This window comes from Silene latifolia, chromosome 7 (genome assembly GCF_048544455.1).
Source record: "Silene latifolia isolate original U9 population chromosome 7, ASM4854445v1, whole genome shotgun sequence".
Taxonomy (NCBI): domain Eukaryota; kingdom Viridiplantae; phylum Streptophyta; class Magnoliopsida; order Caryophyllales; family Caryophyllaceae; genus Silene; species Silene latifolia.
This window is the reverse complement of record NC_133532.1, coordinates 125,126,135-125,149,136: the sequence shown is the minus strand read 5'-3', so window position 1 is coordinate 125,149,136 and position 23,002 is coordinate 125,126,135. Positions and strand designations below refer to the sequence as shown.

The 23,002-nt window shown below is 33.2% G+C and overlaps 2 protein-coding genes and 1 long non-coding RNA gene across 3 annotated transcripts; all 3 read right to left on the bottom strand.

The window, feature by feature from the left end:
* Positions 1-4,191: 4,191 nt before the first annotated feature.
* On the bottom strand, positions 4,192-8,649 carry LOC141592993 (uncharacterized). Its single transcript, XR_012521271.1, has 2 exons — positions 8,109-8,649; positions 4,192-4,507 (listed from the first exon to the last, which is right to left on the bottom strand). It is a non-coding gene; the product is annotated as an uncharacterized LOC141592993 (long non-coding RNA).
* A 4,226-nt stretch (positions 8,650-12,875) lies between these two features.
* LOC141592992 (uncharacterized) lies at positions 12,876-14,929 on the bottom strand. The gene has a single exon (XM_074413913.1). It carries the CDS (start codon positions 14,639-14,641, stop codon positions 13,220-13,222), a length of 1,422 nt encoding a protein of 473 aa, XP_074270014.1. The 5' UTR covers positions 14,642-14,929; the 3' UTR covers positions 12,876-13,219.
* A 757-nt stretch (positions 14,930-15,686) lies between these two features.
* On the bottom strand, positions 15,687-20,389 carry LOC141592994 (DAG protein, chloroplastic). The gene is made up of 4 exons (XM_074413914.1): positions 19,973-20,389; positions 16,529-16,626; positions 16,271-16,336; positions 15,687-16,181 (listed from the first exon to the last, which is right to left on the bottom strand). Exons 1-4 carry the CDS (start codon positions 20,329-20,331, stop codon positions 16,006-16,008), a joined length of 699 nt encoding a protein of 232 aa, XP_074270015.1. The 5' UTR covers positions 20,332-20,389; the 3' UTR covers positions 15,687-16,005.
* Between the last annotated feature and the right edge of the window lie 2,613 nt (positions 20,390-23,002).

Genomic DNA, 23,002 nt, shown 5'->3' with positions numbered 1-23,002 from the left:
TTTCAGTTTTGTAGAATTTTTTCATAGTTTAGTTTATATTTTATTATTTTGAGGGAATATAAATAAATTTGAAAAAAAAAAGTTGTTTAGCTTTTTTATGACAACTTTATAACTTAGGTGGTCATTTTGGTAATTAGATTTACAAAATGGTTATTTTGGAAAATAGTTTGAGTTAAACGGCTATTTTGGCAAAAGACCCAAAAAAATATGATGAGAAATTTGTTGGTTAAAACCATTGGAGAATACCTATTTAAAGAACTATATAATCAATACCGAATAAAGGTATGATGAGTGACACGGCTATCGTATACCCTGTCAAAGATAAACCTAACAGTCTAAACTAAAATATAGTAGAGGCAGTCGAGTATCGAATCCACAGGGAGGCGGTGCAATTATCAGTTGCCTAATTCTAATCTTAAGGTAACAATTGGGGGTTGTTGAATTGGTTGCTAAACTACGAGGTTTGAAGGAAGAGAAATAAAGTAAAGAGCAGTAAAAGCAAGGAAATAAGATTAAACTATCAGATAAAGAGGGACATGTCAGGATTTCAGTTCACTACGGTAGTCTAGTGACTCAGCTGTAAATGATTCAGGCGAATTATATGCGAGACGGATGTTGAAAGGTCCTTTCGGTCCATTTTCTATCCTAAATTACCACTAACTTAATTTTCATTCTCATTAGGGTAGTCTACTGTTCATAGCAGGCCTATTTAGTCCAATCTTTCGATCTAGGATTAATTTTAGCCAGATTAAAGGATGACATAGAAGCGTGCACTCAACTAAGCCGAATAAATACAATTAAATTGCTATGGTGACAGGGTCTCACAACTAATTCATCTAATTCATTTACTACATCGTCACATTTCTACCGCAGATCCCCTAATCCCAACATGAAAGCGGTTTAGCTACTCATGTCGCTAATTAAACTAACAGCAATTAAATTCCCAGCAATAAACATTATGAAATGAACAATAAATTGCATAAAAGTAAATTAGGGCAAGGAATAAATGTAACGGAACAAGAGATTAAAGCAAACAAAAGATTAATTATTAATAAAGGAAGAGAAAGAATTACAATCGATGCGAATCCGGCGTAAAGAACACAAATTCCAAGCGAAAGCAATGCAATCCCGAAATAAGGTTACAGTAGAGAAGAATGAAGTACGCAGTAAAAGTTTTGATAGATGCTAAGTAGTAAGTAAAAACTGATGCTAATAACCTAACTAATGTAGGTTTAAATAGCAAAGTAAATGAGTTTAACGAAAATAAATAACACACGGGCTGTTTAAAGCCCATAATCAGCGAAACCACTCGATCGAGTGGATTAAAACCACTCGATCGAGCAAAACCTCAACCAAATCTACTCGATCGACCAGAAAGTTACTCGATCGAGTAGATGGTCTTTCTGCAAGTTAAGGATCGAGTATAAAGTGCTCGATCGACCATTCTGGGACGTAGAAACCACTCGATCGAGTGATAAAACAGCTCGATCGAGTACCTTGACTTCATTTCAGCTCAAGTCCGCGCCTGAATGCCTCGTAATCCGTGCCATGACTCTTCCAAACACCGTATCTCACTTTGGAAAATCCCGTCTCCTCTAAATGCATTTAAAAAGGACGAAAAAGAGTACGATTCCACTACTTTCGCGTTCATTTCTACAAAATGGACAAAACGAACCAAAGTAGCCAATTCGGGGCAAAATACCATAAAAACAGTATAAGAATGCATAGAAATATGTGCTGAAATAGGCTAAAAAGACTATACATTAGGCACGTATCAATGAGAAATGATATATATGTAAGAAGTAATTGTTATTGTCTGAGATTGTCTCACAAATTAGAAAATCCTCTTAGTTAACATACTTGTAGAAGAGTTATGAAACTTTTTTTTGCCTATGAATGTTAAAACAAATACGGACTACTCTACATACTCTCTCCGCTCCGGTTAATTGGGAGGGGAGGGGGGACAATTACTAAATGACAAGTGAAACAATCAAATTGAGTGTGAATGATCAAATTGTTCACCAAGATCATTCTTAAAATAGGAATGACAACAATTGACTGAGACACCCAAAAATGGAATAGTACAACAAATGACCAGGACATAAGGAGTATATTTTTTTTTTGGTATAATCCATCTGATTTTAGATCGAATTCGAGCCGGGAAAGGACAACAATGTTAAATAAAGCTCTCTCCTTCAGAGCTCATGCGTTTTAACACAGCTATATTTAGATTGCGAACCCAAAACCATTAATTAAGATAAAACAATTCCTTATTATTGATCTAAGCACTCGTGAGTTAAAACAAACATGTTTTAAAAAATCGAGTAATGAGGGTAAAAGTTGTTACATGATTTATACATTGTACATGTCGTTCTTGTAACTTATGAGGTTAAAATTAAATAAGATGTCTAAGTCGGAAATTGGACAAATGCACATGGAAAAATGGATGAAAGATCGAATTGACAAGGAAAATAGAAAGCACACTTTTAGTTTAGTGATGTAGAGGGATGCCTTCCCCACCCTTTGTAATAATTGTTATGACCAACCCTAATGAATGACGGTAGATCTACCTTGATAATGAAAGATTGAGACTTTGTCATGTTTCTCTATTGTGCTCTACATGCTCCATAGTGCATGGATCTCAATTGGTGGAAATTAGACATTTAATTGTTCGAAATTGACCTTGTAAAGCAATATCCAAATCTAATCGAACTTAATATCTCATATAAGATTTAATTAGGTTCGCACACGGTTCGGTTCGGCAAAACTCCGAACTTAAACTGCACCGTTATAAACGGTTCGGTTAACCACTTTAAACGCTTATTAGCTGTTCGGTTACCGGTTAACCGATAATCGTCTATATTACTTTTTTTTTCAGTTTTCGTTAATTTTTTCTAATAGTTTAATTAATTTTTCATTATATATTATACCCAACAATAAAGTTAATAAGCTAAACTTTAGCATTAATCGATTTAAGAAATTTTAAATTTGAATACACTAAGAAAATTAAACGAAAGAACAATTTTTTATATAATATTTTAATTTTTTGCTTACTTTTTTGTGAAACGGTTCGGTTCGCTGTTAACCGGTTATCTAAAATGGCGAACCTTAACCGAACCTTTCCCATAATAAAGTTAACGGTTTGGTTCAACGAACCGCTTTGTCGAAACGGTTCGATTAATCAAACCTTAAAAATGGACGGTTTTTCGATTTTGCGGTTCAGTTATTGCGGTTTGATTTATTCTGAACACCCCTATCAGGCACCAACACCCTACATCCACCAAGCAAATTAAAACTCGTAATTTATATATATGATATTAACATCGTTATACTCCAACAAACTAACAACTTATGAAATTATTAGTGCATTGATTTCATTTGGTGGAATTTAGACATAAGCACCCTACACACACCAATTAAAACTCGTAATTTATATATATGGTATTAACATCGTTATACTTCAATAACAAACTAACAACTTGTGAAATTATTAGTGCATTGATTTCATTTTGTGGAAATTAGACATTTGTTCGATATTAACCTCGTAAGCGACCAAGCTGCCGTCTTCTGCCTTTCTACCATCGTTTGTCTGGCTTACCTTAATGTTGTAGATTTACTTTTGAATAAAGGTTATGTAATCTCTATGTATGGCTTTGTAGTGCTAGATCTAGTTATGAAGTGTCTGGTGCTACCTAGTCGAGTAGCTTACTTTGTATCGGTTACAATAATGTAAGTTATTCACCTGCTGTCAAAAAAAAAAAAAAAAACCTCGTAAGCAATATCCAAATCTGATTTATCTCATATAATTAAGGACGTCGCTAGGACAGGTAGAGGTGAATGTAGGCTTCCACTAGCAATTCGCGCCCACCAAGCAAAACTCGTAATCATACTCTTCCTATAATAGCTACTCCGTAATTAATTAAATGTATATATAGGACCTTGTAAGCGATATTAGAGTCGCATGCAAGACAATTTTTCCTATTAAATCGTTCTTTTATATATATTTCTGCTGGATTTTGCTTAATCTTGATAAATAATGCGCTCTCTTACCTTCTTTGCTAACCAAACAAGGAATCTTTTCTCGCTTCATCTTTCTATATATCCATTGTTTCATTCTAAATTATTCGATCCAAACAAGCCATTCGTTAATAAATCCATAAATACTTAAAGCAACCAATAGTCGAAATATAAACAAACACAAAAACTCATATGTTATAACCTTTATATCGATCGGTCATGTTCCCTAATATTTGTAAGTGATTTTGTATAGACAAAACTTTATCGTGATCATGTTATGATAATATTTGTCGTACATTTTCCTAAATACAAAATTTTATCAAAAGATGGACAATTTCTCCTTAGATCGAACCTCATCAAAAGAAATTTTTGATGGAAAAAAAGGGAGGATAAAGTCGGGATTTCATGTCGGAAATCGTATTTATTTCTCTCTATCTTTGAACTTGATTACTTAACATCTCTTTCCGTCCAACCATCTTCATATTCAATCCTGCAATTTTGATCACATTACGTACGTAAATCGGTCATGCTAATAAATTATGATGGTGATGAACAATTATAAACAATACTCCGTATAATATAACAAAAAAAATTTAAAAAAAACACTACGTAATAATAAAGACTTAAAAACTGGAAATAATAGAAGCTATTTAAAGTTGCAATGCCATTAATTAATCTTATTAATAAGACAATAACATTTGGTTTTAGTCCGTTTTCTGGCACGATGTACCGAATTTCATATCATACAAACATACACTAAATTCACAAATACTATCCTACAACCAGTTGTATAATAGGATTGTACAACTGCCTCAAAGTTGTTGAGCTCTTACACAAAGTTGTTGAGCTATTTTACAAGTTATTGAGCTATTTTGCGAAGTTATTAAGCTTAATAATTATTCTGGTAAACTCAATAACTTTGTACCATAGCTCAATAATTTTGTTAATAAAGCTCGACAACTTTGTAACAACGCTCAGCTACATTGACTAAGTTGTATATACAACCAGTTGTATAATACATTAACTGCACTAAATTTACATCAGTGAAAGCTCCTAGGATATGAATTCAGAACCTCGAAATCATCAGACTCTATGTTATGTAAAAAAACTATTTCAATCATCAGTTTAGAACGATGATATAATATGACACTATAAAAATATTATATTAAATAAACTAATAAAATGTATTATACGATATTATACCGTTGAACACGATATACGAATAATAGTCATCAAATTTTTTATGAAATTTAAACTAAGAAATACTACAAACATTATTCCCGTGACATTCTGAAATTAAGGTTATTAATTTCCTACAAGAAATATGCAGTAAAGCAGGTAAATTTCAGAACACCAGAGAATACAAATTCAGTTATTCAGTCATAATTCCAAACTATCAAGGCCCACTGGATCCACTACACAGTTAGCTAGGACCCACTGGGCCCATTATACAAAAAAGGGGCCCACTGCCAAATAACACAATTAGTAGAAGATAAACATGCAATTATGCATGGGATTTGATCTCTAATTTGCTGAGTTTGTCCAAATTAAAGAACCCTACATGGGGTCCATCAAGGACAAAAATGAAAAATGTCTATATTTAAGGCACCAAAATTATTACTTTTACACCTTACTAGCCATAAATTTAGTTTTCTAGTTGGGAAAATATGATTAATTGTGTCTTAATTCTCTTAACACAAAATCTCATTGAAGACGACGATATCCGTCACAAGCTTGTGACGGATACCATTTTCTCTCACAAAATATCCATGAAAGGTGAGTGAGGAAGCACATGGGGTGCTCCACCTTGTCCCCTCTCCCTTTTTGTAAGAGATCTTCAACTTGCATTGTGACGGGATTGGCCCGTCACAAGCAAGACGCTTTGTTCTCTTAAATGATCATTATGTTATGTTTGTTTTGAGTTTTTTTTTTTTGGGTTTACAACATTCGGTTTAATTCAGATTCAAACTGGTTAGGATCATTAGGGTGGTAAAATTTGCTTTCATGTGTTTTAACATTGCAGTATTCAGAACTTGAACCTGAGGTCATTGCTTAAGGTAGAACAACTGAGTAGTGAGAGTGTGAGAGTATAAGATATACTCTTCTATTCCGATGAATTATTGTCATCCATTTTTTTTATTTTAGTAGTATTAGTTAATAGTTTTTTATTTCAAGTTTTGGTAATTTTTTAGTTGACAAATGTGTAACGGCGTAATTGTGTGAAGTGTAAATACAGAGTAATTGTTTTACTCTGTATTTTACATTCTCTTTTCTTTCTTTAAATTTTGTGTCAAACGCAATAAACATCTATTAAGCGAAACAAAGGGAGTATAAGAGTGTACATTAACTTGTGATTTTGTGAACAAGTTTCTCTCATGTTCTGCGTATATTTGAAATTGAAGTACCTTATTAAATTTCAAAACTGTCAACAAATTAAGGTAAAGTAGGAGGCAAGATGTAACTATTCACTCGATAGTATTGGGTTCAATACCATTATTATAAATTTATAATCACGTACTTTATTGTATAAGGTTATGATTTCGAATTTTGAATATTACGGTTCAAAATCAAATTAAGATCCAAGTCATCCAACTGCATATTATTTAAATAGTACTATCTCAATTAACAAATATAGAGCATATTATAACACTAGAAACCTAACTACACACTCCCTCTGTCCCGGTCATTTGTTGTCCGTTTTCATATTGGGGTGTCTCAGTCATTTGTTGTCATTTTTATTTTAAAAATGAACTTGATGAGTAATTTGATCATTCTCATTCAATTTGTTCCACTTGTCATTTAGTTATTGATCTTTCCCTCTTTCCTTAGTCTTTATGCCAAAACGAAAGTACAACAATTGACCGGGACGGAGGGAGTACATAATATAGATAGGATGTCATTGTCGTTTGAATAATAATAATAATGAAAAATATATTTTTCTTAATTACATTCTATTTTTCTTTTTTCTAAATTATTTATTTACATCACTAATTAATCTCCTAAAGAGTATGTTTTAACCTCCTAAACTTACTTTGAGTTCTAACCCCACCACTAAATTTATTTATTTTTTAGGTATAAAAAGAGTCACAGTTAAAGGGCGAATACGATATTAACGGGAATAAAATCAGTCATATTAATTCACCTCTTATAAACTTTATCAGTTAAACTAATTGACATTTCTACGAAATTTTTATTAATTTGTGATTTTTATGATCATATTCTATTGTTGATCAACGTGATTGGCCTCTTTCAATAATTTGTGCATTGTTGCTTCTACCGATACCTCTACGTGACTATGTAGATACGTTAAACGTGATTGGTCTCTTTCAATAGTAAAGATGTGCATTAGACATGTTTTCTAATAGTCAAATTGTCAATTTTTACCACGTAAAACAGCTCTTACAACAGTATATATTTACAGTAAAGTCAAAATCAACAATGATCATGAAAAAAAGTTAGATTAAAACGTTATTAACACACTTTTCAAGTACTTTTCCCTTTTTTACGTCGAGAATATATTTATTTTATCCTCGCTATTTCCCTTCACTTTCCCTGGATAATTATTGTGTTGGAATTACTTAAATCTAACGTTAAATTAGTATAATATATGAGGAAAAGTGAATTCGAACCTTCTGACCTAATGTCACGATACTTTGGTCTTAACCACTAAATTATGACATTTTCAATAAATTCTCCATTATTCATGATGCAGTAGTAAAACCGCTCATAATAGAGTAAGGGGACACATTGCATGTAGCTAGTTTCATCGAAGAATAAAAAGTGTGTCAAGAATTGCATTAGAAAAAAAACGTTAGATTAAAACGTTATTTACACATTTTTCAAGTACTTTTTCCCTTTTTACGTCGAGAGTATATTATATTATCCTCGCTATTTTCTTTCACTTTCTCTGAATAATTATTGTGTTTGAATTACTTCCTGACCTAATATTACGATACCTCTATCTTAACCATTAGGTTAAAACCTTCTGCTGTAAATTTTCCATAATTCATGATGCATTAGTAAAACCACTAGTTTTATCGCAGAATTAAAAGTGGGTCGAGAATTGCATTATTATAGAGAAAAAAAATTACCCTTAGGATTGCAAAAAGGAGGATCTTCAAAAAGTGAAAATGCAAGTTGTTTTTGTGCAACACCAATATTAAACAAAATGACACCAGAAAAACGATCTTGGACAATTATATCCTCAACGGGTAACCAAAGAAATAACTCTTCTTGAGATAAACCTTGAACACCAATGAGACCACCATAGCTAAGATTAGCCTTAACAACCGTGTCGAATCGTACTAAACTCTCAAACATAGCTTCACATGGCTCATTGAAGTAGACTTCCAAGAGACCATCTTGGTCAAGTGTGTAGGAGTCTACATTCCTAGGGAATAGCCCGCCGGGGAGGCCTTGGCTCTTAAGGAGGTCGTGGATTGATGAAGTTGAACTAAATGAAGGTCGAAGAAGTATTAGGATTACGATTAGGGGTAATATTGGTAATTCACTCATTTCGACGAGATTAAATTAAAATTTGTGACCCTATAGGGTTTTTTAATTTTAATTTAGTTTGTTTTGAGGTGGTAATTTAGCAAAGTATGTGAATTTTAGTGATATGAGTGACTAAGTGAGTGGTTGGGTTGGGAGCATAGAAAGTTTATAAAGGGTGTGAAAATATTTGCATTAATTACTATTTTGCCCCACATATAGTTGAACTTCAAATGTTGAATGTTGATGTATGTTTATTATTTATAGTTAGCTAGAGCTATCATTTATTTATTTTGTTTGAATTTTTGTAACCAAATTGTGGTATGCTTTGAATTTTCTATTTTGAATTTTCTTTTGTCGATTTAAGTAAAATTAATTAAGACGACAAAATGTTCAGAATTGTATGTTTAACTTTTATTTCGAGAGGGTTATTATGTTTGAAAAAACCACAATCCTATCATTATCCTCGAAGTCTTGATCATTTCGCCAATTTTATTATATTAGAATATATTATTTTCATTTAGGTCATTTGTTTTACCTTTAGTTTTTACACAAAGACCAACAACAGAGAAGACGATAATTTATAGTTATTGTTACTAGATGACAAGTAGCGAATCACTTGTATGTAAGTGACCAAAATAATTATGAAACCATTTCCAAAACTTAAAGATAAATAAATGCTTGAAACACTTTAAAATGAATATATAAACAAATGGAGAGGACAGAGATAATATGTCGGAGTCCTAATACTCTCAATGTCAAAATTAATTTTTATAGATTTCAATTCTTATTTGAAACTTCGAATCAATTCATAATAACTTAACTATGCATGATTATAATTTAAAAGTCAGGGTTTTTGACTTTTTTTCACGCGTATAATTAATCTGTCCAATTCAAATTAAGGCACATTCGTACTAAATCGGATGGCAAAACGAAAAAAATAGTAAAAATCTAAATAAAAGGACACGAAACAAACAAAAGAGCATGTCCTTAAGGCAAGAGGTAGGCTCCCATGTGAAAATGAGAGTTTTCGTCGTCTATGATCATATAATGTGAACAAAGGCAGCTAGCTACGAAGTAGTACTACCCATCTTCCCCTTATAATTATTGCCATTTGACATGTTTTTATTAACTCTCACTTATTCGTTTCTTCATAACAACCAGCTACATGCATTATATGTTTGTACGTACGATATTTTTAAGGGTAATGATAAATACAATTCACTGGGTTGTATTTAAGAAACCAAAAGAGGAAATAAATTCTTAATATATGCATTAATTGTATTGATTAATGTGTAATTTTGTTCTTAATTCCTAAATCAATACCCAAATTAGAAGGTATTTAATGCTTAAATACAACCCAGTGGGTTGTATTTAGCACTAGCCTATTTTTAAACTTGTGCATAAAATTAAGCTTTCATTTTTTTATTTTTTTTGGGCAGCTGTAAAGAAAGGTTTTTATACAATTGGCATTGGAGATATGTATGTTTCCGGTATGTTAATGTTCGCTTTTATTCTTTTTATATTGTCCTAGTTACAACTTACGATTGGCGATAATATATGATGTGTTTATACGCCGTGAGATGATTTATAAAGATCACAACGTTTCAAAAATGATAACGTGAATCTACAATTTTGAAACGATTAATGAATCATAAAGTAACATATATAAATTCGAGCTAATTAACTAAGTATTAGTAATAATAAAGTTGTCTCGAATCCGTACTACAAATAATGGTTTACCCAAAAAAAAATAATTGTAATAAAGTCTTAAGCCTTGGACAAAACTCAAAAAGAAGAAAAAAAAGTATTGTGATCGTGTGAGATATGTAATAAAAATTAAATACAATATTTACATATTCAATGAAAACTGTGAACCAAATTTAATATAGAGAAAAACTTAGTCACATAACTTGTCATTGTAACTTCACTAAAATTCTCATATTCTGAATATTGTTTCACCAAAATGAATAAAAAAATAAAATTTGAACATGCATTCTAATAGTTAGGAATTCTAGAATATTAATATTTGATCATTAATTTTGATTTACAATAATAGTAAAATATTTAATTTAGTATATTCATTCTTAAAAATAAGATATGTGGTTAATTGCACATTAAGAGAAATTTATGGAGACGATTTACTACATTTATAAATTAAGGGAATTAATTACATATAGTATCAAACTTATGAGGTTGATTTGCTATATTTCCTCATTTAATTTGTATTTTAACCTTAGAGAAGAGACGACAAATGGGCTGAACTTGTATTGGCTTACGTTGAATCCAATTCCATAAAGTCCAAACTTTAATTCAATTTGGATCCACAAAATTAAAATTCTAAGGCCACATGACTCGAATTTGTAAATTAACATATCACATGAATTTGATCATATAACCACTTAAATCAAGGATTTAATAGCAATATTTATCGATTTACCTTTGTAAATTGAAGTCGTTGATTTTTTTCAGAATATAACAATGAATTTTACAAATCGACCAAAGCTTTGTTGATTTATTGAGATTAGTATTGTGAGTGAGTGTGTATGGTAGTTTTGAATCCTTTGAATTTCTTAACAGATCTGAATTTTCTTGTGTGTAATGCACTTTTTGAAATCTCTCGTTTGACAAAGAGATTAAGACCGTCTTTCTCGACTTGGGTTTTCTTGGTTCGTTTTTCTGGGGCCTCAGATGTGAAGTGATCTACCCTTTCGAGGAGAGTTTTTCTTTGTATCCTTTTATCTTTATGGTTACTTTGTGATAAATGGAAGTCTTCGGATTTCGTTTACGGTTTTCTTCCGCATCCGCAAGGATGTTATAGGTTGATTTATAATCATCCTAGTTTCCTTACCTTATATAAAAAAAAAATATATATATATAACCACAATAACATCGAATGTGCTCAGGGACAAAGCTAAGTACAGGCTGACCATGTCATAGCTCGGTTGTGTATCAGGAAAACATGCGCAATAATTTTTTTTTTTTTTTCCAAAAAACAACTTTGATTAGAAATATAGGCAAGATGAATTTGAACCTAGCTTCGTCTTAAATGTGTTTCCTAGTCAATGAAATTCATGATTCTTACCGTCCTATGTATGAATCGGAGATGTTTTAGGCTAATACTACTCTGTAGTTAAGATGGAGGTATATTAGACAATAGGTCCCAACTTCAACTCTCCCCACCTCTGTTATTTTATCGCCCTTGTGGCTCATTTGACAAAAAAAAAAAACATCCTGCTTACGAGTTACGAGTTACAAAACCCAAATTATATTAAGCATACAAGTAGTACATACAAGCGTAACATCTTCTTTGCCTGAAAGTCCCAATTTTTTGTCTAAAAGCGAAATTTCTACAAGAATATTTTGATTCCAAAAATTCCGTCTTCAATCGTAAATTGTATCCAAACAATCAAAACAAGAGTCACCTTAAACTATTTATACAAGCTCAAATTTTATAATTACGAATCTAATTATATATACAACCGGTTGTATAATTTAACAAAATAATTATCAATAATACATATTCATATCATTTGACTAGCTTATGGTGGCTATTCAACGGGTCCATCCGTCCATGTACATAACATAGGGAGTTCGCACTTCGCACCGACATGTTATTATTACTCGAAGTTGCCACAAATCATTAATGTCATTAATATTAAAATTGGTTTAAAGCCACATTATTTACATTTGCATCCAATAAATGTATGGAAAAATTATAGACAACCAATTAAAACGTGACACATGAAAATTTTCATACGCATTGCGTATGTGTAACAACTTCCTGATATGAGTCATATGACCATGACATGTCTTAAAGCTTATTAATAAGAAGTCACAAATTCGTATCAACTTCTTTACTACAAATGAGGTAAAATGGCTTTAAGGGAAAAGAAGACTAGTAGCTAGAAAAATGTAAAATTGTACAATCTCTCTTTTTTATCAACATTTTCACATGATTAGATATGAATTATATGACGTTATTGTGTTAGTTGAAAAATCAAAATTAATACCTATGAAGTTATAACTTCAGTTGATAAACAAAATAGGAAAATGATACATACAACCCTAAGGGCTGCATTTAAGGTAACTAAAAAGGAAAGAAAAACTTAAATTAAGCATTAATGACATCAATTTACGCGTAATTGTGTTATAAATTCCTAATTTAATTCCATTTTGGGAAGTAATTTAGTTCTTAAATACAGCCCTAAGGGCTGTATTTATCATTACCGATCAAAATAAAGCAGACTTATATTCTTACCTTAAATGAGACACAAACTCTGAAAGTCTACATAATACAGATCGAGTATATGAAAAAGGGGATTTGAACTTGTGACCCATCGTTACAATACTTCTATCACACGAGATTTCACATTTTACTCAAATCATATAAACCATTGTTAAATGATAATTCCAAACATTAAAGAATGATTGCACAATCGATTTATTTTACCTTAATTCCGACAAATTAATTATAATGTATAGTTTTCACTAAGATTAATCAAATCAAAAACACAAAAACTAAACAAACATCACATTTATTAATTAATATAAATAATATAATAATCACCATTATGACTAGGATTGTGTACCGACCCGGACCAAACCGGAACTAGATTGAGCCGGAACAGAAATGGCAAAAAATGATGGACTGGAGACCGAACCGGAATAAAAAATCCCGGTTCGGAACCGGGCCGGATAATGCACTCCCCTAATTATGACCATAATTAAACCTTGAATAATCATGCAACCAAGAAGAGTTCTCATTCTCATTCTCATTCTCCTCATACTTCACTTCCCCAACAATGGATTCTTGAGGATAATACCTTTGATAACTAAGCATAGGATCACCATAACTCCCCTTTTCCGGCATCGACCCGCCATACGGATTCGGATTCCCGAAAAAATAATCAACTGTCCCTTGCCAACATTCATACTCATCCATATTCCTTAATTTTACTCCACTACCACCACATTGTTTACATGAACCTCCTTTATTTTTCTTCAATAAACAAGGGAAATACCCTCCAAATAACCCTTCACATATATCTATTGCTTCCATTCCATACCCTGGTGTTATTTGTCTCCTTATTTCCTTCCCATATCCGTCTTCATTACCGCGATTTCCTTCTTCTTTTTCATGACCAACATTGACTTTTGAGGCAATGTCTTCTTTTCCACCTTCTAAAGTTGGCATAATGACTTGTTCTCCATTATCCTCATCCTCCTCGTCTTCGTCCTCGTCCTCATCCTCATCCTGGTCCTCATCCTCGTCCTCGTCCTCGTCCTCCTCAGAATCAATTACATTTTCTTCTAGGACCAAAATTGACTTGGGTTTTTCCTCACCCTCAAAATTTTGCAAAATCTCTTGTTTTCCATCAGTATCCTTATCCTTATCCTTATCCTCATCCTCATCCTCATCCTCATCCTCATCCTGGTCCTCATCCTCGTCCTCGTCCTCCTCAGAATCAATGACATTTTCTTCTAGGACCAAAATTGACTTGGGTTTTTCCTCACCCTCAACATTTTGCAAAATCTCTTGTTTTCCATCATTATCATCCTCATCCTCGTCCTCAAAATCCTCATCCTCATCAGAACCAATCAAATTGGTTTCGGGTTTTGATTCAGCCTCGAGTTTTGGCTCTTCTTTACCATAGGGTAAAGGAACACTCAAATTTGGATTAATTTTAGTAGGAGGGTAACAAATATCAATAGAAGGAGGTAAAGCTTTACCATAAGTTTCATTAATATCATATCCACCATGATAAGGTTCAGGATTATATTCTTTAAAAACAAGATCATTAGCTTCTTTTTCAGAAATATTATATGAAATTACAAATTGGGTTGATACAGGATCATAATAATAATCGCCATTTTCATGAAAATTCGCATTTTTTGATCCAAAAAAATCATTATTATTAGTATTATTATTATTAGAACAATAATAACCAACTAATGATTGACTAGGAGCTACTTGAAATTCATTGTTATAATATTGTGTATGATCAGAATAATCATATTGTACGTACCTCGATTCTTGTGTATCATAATCGACGTTGTCGTCGTAGTAAGGCTGATAAAACTGGTAATTATCGTAGTATTGTTCATAATTTGAACTCGAAAAATATGCCATTTTAGAGAACTTTTTTTTTCTTTTTTTTTGTGAATTTCTAGTGAAAAATTCTTAACATCCTTACAATTCTTATCTACTTATCATAAAAATTTATATGAAAAAAAATGAGAGAATTGTGCAAAACTATAGGATGTTTTTTTTGTACTATTTGGTAGTTAGGGGAAATGACAATAATTGATGGTTCATGTGATGATATAAAGTTGTTAGTTCTTTTGTGCAAGTGGGGTGGATTGGGTGAGCTAAGTTATTGCTTCGGGACAAATTTTTAAGCGAGACGGTCTCTTATAAATGTTAGTCAGAAACCTCTCCTAAAATAGATAGTTACCATTTATATTTAATTTTTTTCTTTTTTTTAATTAGTTCTTGATCATTTATTGATTGTCTCTCATTAATATAGTGAAAGGCGGTTTCTTAAGAGACTTGTTTAGAGAAATTTTGGACAAAAAAGGAGTAAAAAGATGGAATAGTATGGCCATGAACAAAAGAATGTGCAACACATGTGGACTATGTGTGTGTGTTTTTTGGAAGTCAACATCATGTATGATGATGCTTTAGAGAAAACTTTAAGATGCTTCTCGATCTTCATCTTCTATCCCGAACAAATCGCCTTATGTAACCATTTTTATGGTAAAATGTGATCATTTAACGTTAAAATGTTATAACTAGTGTTAGTTGTTCAGGTAATTTTTTGTCAAAAAAAACGCACATTTGGCTGTAAATGAATTACATATGGCCGTCTGAACTCTGAAGCAGACAAAAATAAGTCATCTAAAGGAAAACCTAAAATTTTACTTTGCTTTTAATAAATGAGATAACGTCACCAAATAATATTAAAACTCAATACCACTCACTAGCACTAGAGGCTTTATTAGCTAGATTTGTGACGGTTTTGTTAAAAGAAATTGGATGTAAATCTCATCTTTTTTAAAATCCGGTTAATACGGAGTATTAACATCACCCTTTTACGTACTTTTAAAAATCCACAATATATAGCGAGTGAAACATAATATTGTATGCCTGTAAGGGTGAAGTCAGTGGTTAAAACTTTGGTGAAATTCTCAGGAGACCTAGGTTCAAGCCTCCCCAAGAGCAAAATCCTGTGGAGCATTGAGTTTAAACACCGTGATTACAACTACCAAAAGTTCAAATGTGTTGGTTTTAGACCAAAAACAAGTCTATTAGACCACCAACAAGATGTACAACCATTACAAAATTCTTGTAAGCTATGGCCAAAGAGACTCCTAAATAACACGTCGAAAATACAGACTATTCCTGAACTAGCGGTTTGGTAGTTTTACTATCGATAATATTAAACAGTCTTGCTAAAAATTATGGAGAAAATAGTTTACGCGGCTTCCTGACCTCTATGAAGAAGGAGATTCAGATGAGGCAGTCTCTTGTTTCGGTTTTCCAGTAGCTCCTGGAGGGCCGTCTCTTCGTCTTTCATACCTTCTGCCAGCGTACTTGGGTGGGTCGCGCTTCTTAGGTTGATAGGTGGGATACTTGCATGGAATAATCTCACCGTTGACGTACTTGTCCCCTGAGACAACCATTTTCGAAAAGTTAGAAGGTTTATTATTAGATAGACGAAAAGAGGAGACGTTCTGCAAAACTAGTTAGCGAAAGTACCTCCGTAATCCTTATTCTTAACATCAATGTACGAATCAGGTAACACCCAAAGAACTCCTGGTAGTCCTGCAAATCACGAAAAAGTTTGAACACTTGGCGAACATAGAAAGACGAAAGTCTGAGTCTTTGTGTGTAAAGGGGAGATTTCAATGCTGACGGGTTTGGAAACAGATCATGAGCGTCAACCGTTTTTATTGAATTATTGTAACTGTTTAATATGCTTATGCAAAAAAGAGGATAATCAGTATTAATAATTACCCTTGAATTTTTCCGATGTTTCTTCATCTACGGTACATTGGAAGCCTGTGTACGTTGTGGTACTGAAGGCGTACATGTTCTTCTTCGCTTCTTCCATGCTGAAAGTGCAGAAATCAAACTATCAATTCGTAGATATGAAACGAGGATAATCAAATATTTCAAGCAAGATTTACAGATTCCCAAAACTACAACTGGACTATTATCCTTCAATATACTACGGAGTAATTCGCAGAGTAACTGAACACATACATAAACTGAACTTATAAACGTCATTGGTATTTTCCGTAACTAAGCACATAATATGAATGTGTGTGCAACATTATCTTTTTTTTTTTTTTTTTTTTGCCTGCTTTTTGCAACACTATCTTGAGTTCAAATAAAAATCGATCCTCAAGTGAAGCAAATCCACTCATAGAATACATAATGAAGCTATGGCTCGCTGTAGATACACTGACCTTCCGACACGACGCAACATTTTGACCCGATTTCAATATGAAAATCCTTTACAAAATAGCCCTGTCTAAAATTCGACACTGTTTTGCATCCCACACTTGCATCCTAATCAGGGTAACATAGACACTAAGACTTCATTTCATTCTTCATTTAAGTTTCTACACCTAAATATGTCGATTTAAACTTCAATGCTCCATAGGTTGAGCAAACATCTCTAAGCTCACAGTCACAAAGAAAAAGAACACACACGGTTAACTATACTTATCACTTTATCAGATGCTTGAGAAGTAGATTTACTTAAGTTAGTCAGAGAATTCCACTTCACAGTGGAAGTGTGGATGAGAAGACGACACCAAACAATATGAATACTTATACTCCCTCTGTCTCGGTCATTTGTTGTCCTTTTCTATTTTAGGGTGTCTCAGTCATTTGTTGTCCTTTCTATTTTAAGAATGAACTTGATGAGTAATTTGATCATTCTCATTCAATTTGTTCCACTTGTCATTTAGTTATTGGCCCTCTCCTCTTTCCTTGGTCTTTGTGCCAAAACCAAAGGACAACAATTGACCGGGACGGAGGGAGTATCAATCAATTCTTCTATACTCCCTCCATTCCACTAACGCCATGTTTCAAAATTCTACTAACAAAAAATAGAGACCAGGGTCAAATGAGTTAAATAGAGGGAGTAATAGATGTCAAAATCGTTTGTCTATGATTTTGGGATAGGCCAGCATTTATATAACAGCAACCAATCTGACAGCAACTGTGCATTAAGAGAAATCGTCAAACTAGCCGAGTTGGTTCAGCACCACACACGGCAGAGTTCACAAGTGTTTGTTCTTAGCGTCTCGTAGTGTCATTGTAAGAAAACGTAGCAACGTGCACCACTATTCTTCATACAAGCAAACACTCATTCTCTCCCATCCCCCCAAAAAAAAAAAAAAGAGAGATTAAATTCAAAGTTCAAACTCTAAGGGTCCGTTTGGATACAATTTTAGGAGGGAAAGGGGGGGGGGGGGGGGAGTGAGGGGAGGTGAAGGGAGGGGAGAGAAGGGGAGGGCAAATGGGATGTGGGTGTTTGGATAACAAAAATTATGAAGGGAAATGGAAGGGGAGGAAGGAGGGAGATGAAGAATGGATGGAGGATTGAAGGATGCTGGTGGTATAATTAGAGTTCAAATAATGTTTTCTTTCCAAATCTTGCCACCCTTGGAAAGATTATAATTTGTTCTATAGGAGGGAAAATAAGTCCTCTCATTTCTCTCCCTTCCATTTCCTTTCTCCCATATTTTTTATCCAAACAAAGGAAATTAAATCCCTCCCTTTCCCTCCCCTCCCCTTCTCTCCAATTCCTTCAATCCAAACGGACCCTAAAGTTACGAATGACACACATATCTGTCATCTGTCTCCAAATGATTAAACAAAACCCTGATTTACTAGCATCAGTTACCAACAAACTTATAAACTGCCAGATAGATACCGAAACCAACAAATTCATTCCATTTCATGAGTAATGGAATTCGAGATATTTAAGCTGAACAACAAACCATTGATAATACACCAAACATGCCACAATAATGCACAGTAATAATGTAAACCAAGCATCCACAAAAGCTCATCTTTTTCATCACAAGTAACATCAACTGGAAGCAAAAAGAACAAAACTTTCGCATATTCGCCAATCAAAGAGACAATTCATTAAGTGAACCCACAATCTCAATCACGAGTAAGAACATAAAAAATTGAAAAGAAAAAATGATGTAACGTAAGGTGGCATCCACAAAAGATGACCATTTTCGTCAAGAATAACATCCAAATGAACCCAAAAGAGCAAAACTTCTATAACTTAGACAATCAAAAACACAATTCGCCAGCATCAACAGATAAAAATAAAGTGAACCCATAATCTCAATCATAAAAAATTACAGTAAAAAAAAACAAAAACCTTCCCTAAACAGCGGAAAGAAAATTGTGGTAATATCAATAATTTATTCTCTGTACTGAACCACTCACCCCAAACATGCTACAATTATCCATAAAAGATCACCATTTTAGGGAAGACAATGTCAATTGAAGCAAAAAGAACAAAACTTCCACAATTTCGCCAATCAAAAACACAATTTCTCAACATCCCACATTAAAATAAAGTAAACACACAATCCCAAACACGAGAAATAACAAACCTTCCTAAGACAGCGGCAAGAGTATTAAGAAAAGTATCAATCATTTGTTCTCTAATAATGAACCAAAGATGCTACAAGTATGTATTGTATACACAGCATCCATACAAACTCAACATTATCATCAACAATAACATCAATTGAACCACAAAGAGCGAAACTTCCACAAATTCATCAATCAAAAACACAATTCATCAACAACAACCACCATATTAACCCATTCCCTCCGAGACTCCCACAAATTGCAGGGTAAAGGGGTCGAATGCACGCAACCATACCCTTGTACTAGTGACACAAAAAGACCGTTTCCGAATGACCCAAGATGAATTTATCAACAGCCCACATAAAAACAAAGAGAACCCATACTCTCAATCACAAGAAGTTACAGTAAAATTAAGAAAAAACAACAAACCTTCCCAAAACAATGGCAAGACAATTGAGATAATGAACCAAGCATGCTACAATTATCCACAAAAACTCACCTTTTTCATTAAGAGTAACATCAATTGAACCAAAATGAACAAAACTTACATAATTTCACCAATCAAAAACACAATTTATCAACAACATCACCCGAGTGCCTCAACGAGTCAAGGGCTCCGGCAAATCGCAGGTTAAAGGAGGTCAAATATCCGCAACCTTACCCTTATGCTAATAACACAAAGAAGCTGTTTCCGAATAACCCAAGATGAATTACAGTAAAAGAGGCGGTTTCCGAATGACCCAAGCTAAATTTATCAACATCCCACAAAAAAATAAACAACAACAAACCAAAATAATAGCAGAAATCAAAAGAATTGAAGAAACAAACCTTCCTAAAACAGTAGCAAGAGTATCAAGATAAGTATCAATCATTTGTTCTCTAGTAGGAGAAGGATCTTTAGGAAACTCCATAACAATCAACCAATGATTATAATCACACCCAGGTAACATAATTGTCTCCCTTTGTTCACCATTGTTGTTACTGTTACTCCTCTTAGCTGAGTAATCATTAGTTGCAGATGCCCTAATTGAAACCCTTCTTGTTGCTGTTGGTATGGTGATGAAGGTGGGATTCCATTGTTGTTGTTGTTGTTGTTGTTGGGAGAAGGAGAGGAAGGAAATTGTGGGTTTTTTGGGGATGGGGAAAGTGAGGGGTTTTGGAAGGAGGGATAGGGAGAGGGTTGCCATTGGAGAAGGTGGGGAAGTGAGGAGGGGAGTGTTTGTGGGGAAATGATAAGGTGAGGAGTTTGGAATTTGGATGTAAGTGATGTTGGATTTGGGTTATGGGTTCGGGTTACCGAGGTGGTTCGATGCGGGTTTGGATTGGAAGGTGGTGAGGATTAATATGGAGTTTGTTTATTATTTGTAACATGTAAAAATGGATGTGGGTCGGGTCTGACTGTGTCTGGTTGTGCGCCATGCTGATCTACAGTATTTGGAGAATAAAATGGCACGACCCAGGCCCTAAAGAGGGGTTCGTGCCACGCCGTGTTGTGCCTGAAATGATCGCGGTCTAGGCACGACTCATGGTTGTGCTTGGACCTAATCAATTCCTGCACTTTAGTCATATTTCTGTGTAAAATCAGGTGGGCCGTGTCGTGCTTGTATCTAGGTATTGTCTTCTTTCTCAAATTTTGTCCCACGACCCATATCATGGAGTGTCGTGTCGAACCGTGTCAATCCCATGTTGTGTTGAGAAGGGCCATAGACCGTGTTAGGCCGTGACAGCCCAGTGAATCGTGTGCTCACTTCCATCTTTTATTTACAAGTAATCTAGATGAAAATGGTCTGATTTGTTACCGAATTACACTATACAAGGTTAGACTTGATGTAGCGTTATCCAATCCGACCTAAATGTTTATTATCGTGTAATGAGCATTATCTCTAAATAACTTGATAACCGTATAAATCATTTCGACCCGAAGAACCTAGACTCTAAATAACCCGACTTACTCTTGGCCCAATTGACTTGATTATTGACATAAACCTATGTAATTGTTTAACAATTGTGTAGGCCTATTTATACTTCTTTTTTCATGGGCCGAACAGAAGGTTTTAATGGGCCGTCAAGCCTAAGAACATAGCTCATAATTGCTTAATGATTCATATTGGAGAATTTTGAACATAAGGTTTTGTTTTTTTCGGTTGAAAATAGTTGAATTAGATTAAACTGTGTTTATGAAGCCGAATTGAATTTAATGGAGTTGAACTAAATTGAACTGAATAACAATTAATTTATGTAGAGATGAGCTGAAATGAACTGAACTGAATGAAGTTGACCAAAACCATGTTCTTTTGTCAGGATTATTTGTATATCTGTTTTAATTTAGGCTTCTTAATCACTTTGCTAAATTCAATTAATTAGTTTAGGTCACGAGTCACCCCATACGAAGAAAAGATACTTTACTTCATCCGAAATTTTATATTTCGGTAATACTTTCTCCATCCAATTACATTTTAGTTACTCCGTACTTTTTATTAATAAATATAAATATAACTATAATTATTTACAAATTTTTTATTCATCAATTTGCACCTAAGAAATATTATGAATCCATCATTTTCTTGTTTGGAACGACGTGTTGACTAATAGTGATCCTACAATATCAAGCTCACTATCATCTAGAATACCTCGTGTTTTTTTATTAGATTACATGAAAATTAACACATTTATAATTTGACTAAGTTGTATATGAATGGACTATTAACTTATTTTATTTGATTATTTCCCGTGATTAATAACGAACTAGTATAGGTCCCGTGCAATGCATGCACGGTGTTTATAGAATTTTACCTTTTAGTATATTATATTTATATAGTGTAAATTGACAATTCATTATTTTTTAACGTTTTTTTATCATTATATTTTGATTTGAGAGGAAAAAAACAATTTAAGTAAATACTCATAACATGAAATGTGTATTTTAATGAAAACAAGTTTTTACATAGATTTAATGATATTGTTTTCTAACTTTTTTAATAGCATATCTTTACGAAATTTTTATTATCAAAAAACTTAGAAGCAAATCTTAAATAGGGAGCTATATTGAAATAGGAAAGAAAATAAGAGATTATATCAAAATAGGGAAAATATTTTAGGCGGGAAAACTTTGAGTTTTTCCTATTCATTTAGTATATAGGGGATGATTTAGAGAGAGGAGGTCATCATTTATTTTCTATTTATCAATTTAAATAACTATGTATAATTAGTATGACAAGATGAAATGAGTGTCACTACTATGACAAGAGAGGCAGTACATCAAAACTTATGAAGCAATATCTTTTGTGAGTAAACTTAACGAGTCTAATATTTTACTATGAAAAAGCCTCAGATTCAACTCGAGAGCTTAACGAGTCAATTCGAGCTATTGTCGACTTAGCTCGAAAAGCTCGTAAGCGGTCAAACTTGTGTGATTAGATAATATAAGATCTTGCTAAAAAAAAATATTTTATGTCATAATCAAATCTTGGTATCACCATATCAAATGATCACTATATTTTATGTCATGGTTATATATAGTGGCAGAGCTAGGATTTCAAGTCAGTAATGGTATAAGATATAAGATAGCATCGGAAAAATTCGAAAGTTTTAACTAAAAATTCCGAAATTTTCAAAAGTCAATTGGTCCAAGCGCCCCTGCTAACCCCCCTCGCTCCACCACTGATTATATAATATTCAACTCATGTTATTGAAAATTCAAAAGAAAAAAAAAAAACAAACAAAAATTTAACAATTTATATATAGGCTCGAGTTGAGCTCGGGTTCAGCTCGAGCTCTTGTTTAAGCTCAGAAGCTTAATAATGAACACAATATTTCAGGCTCGGGGAAGAAGCTTGATATCGACTCGAACTTGAGTTT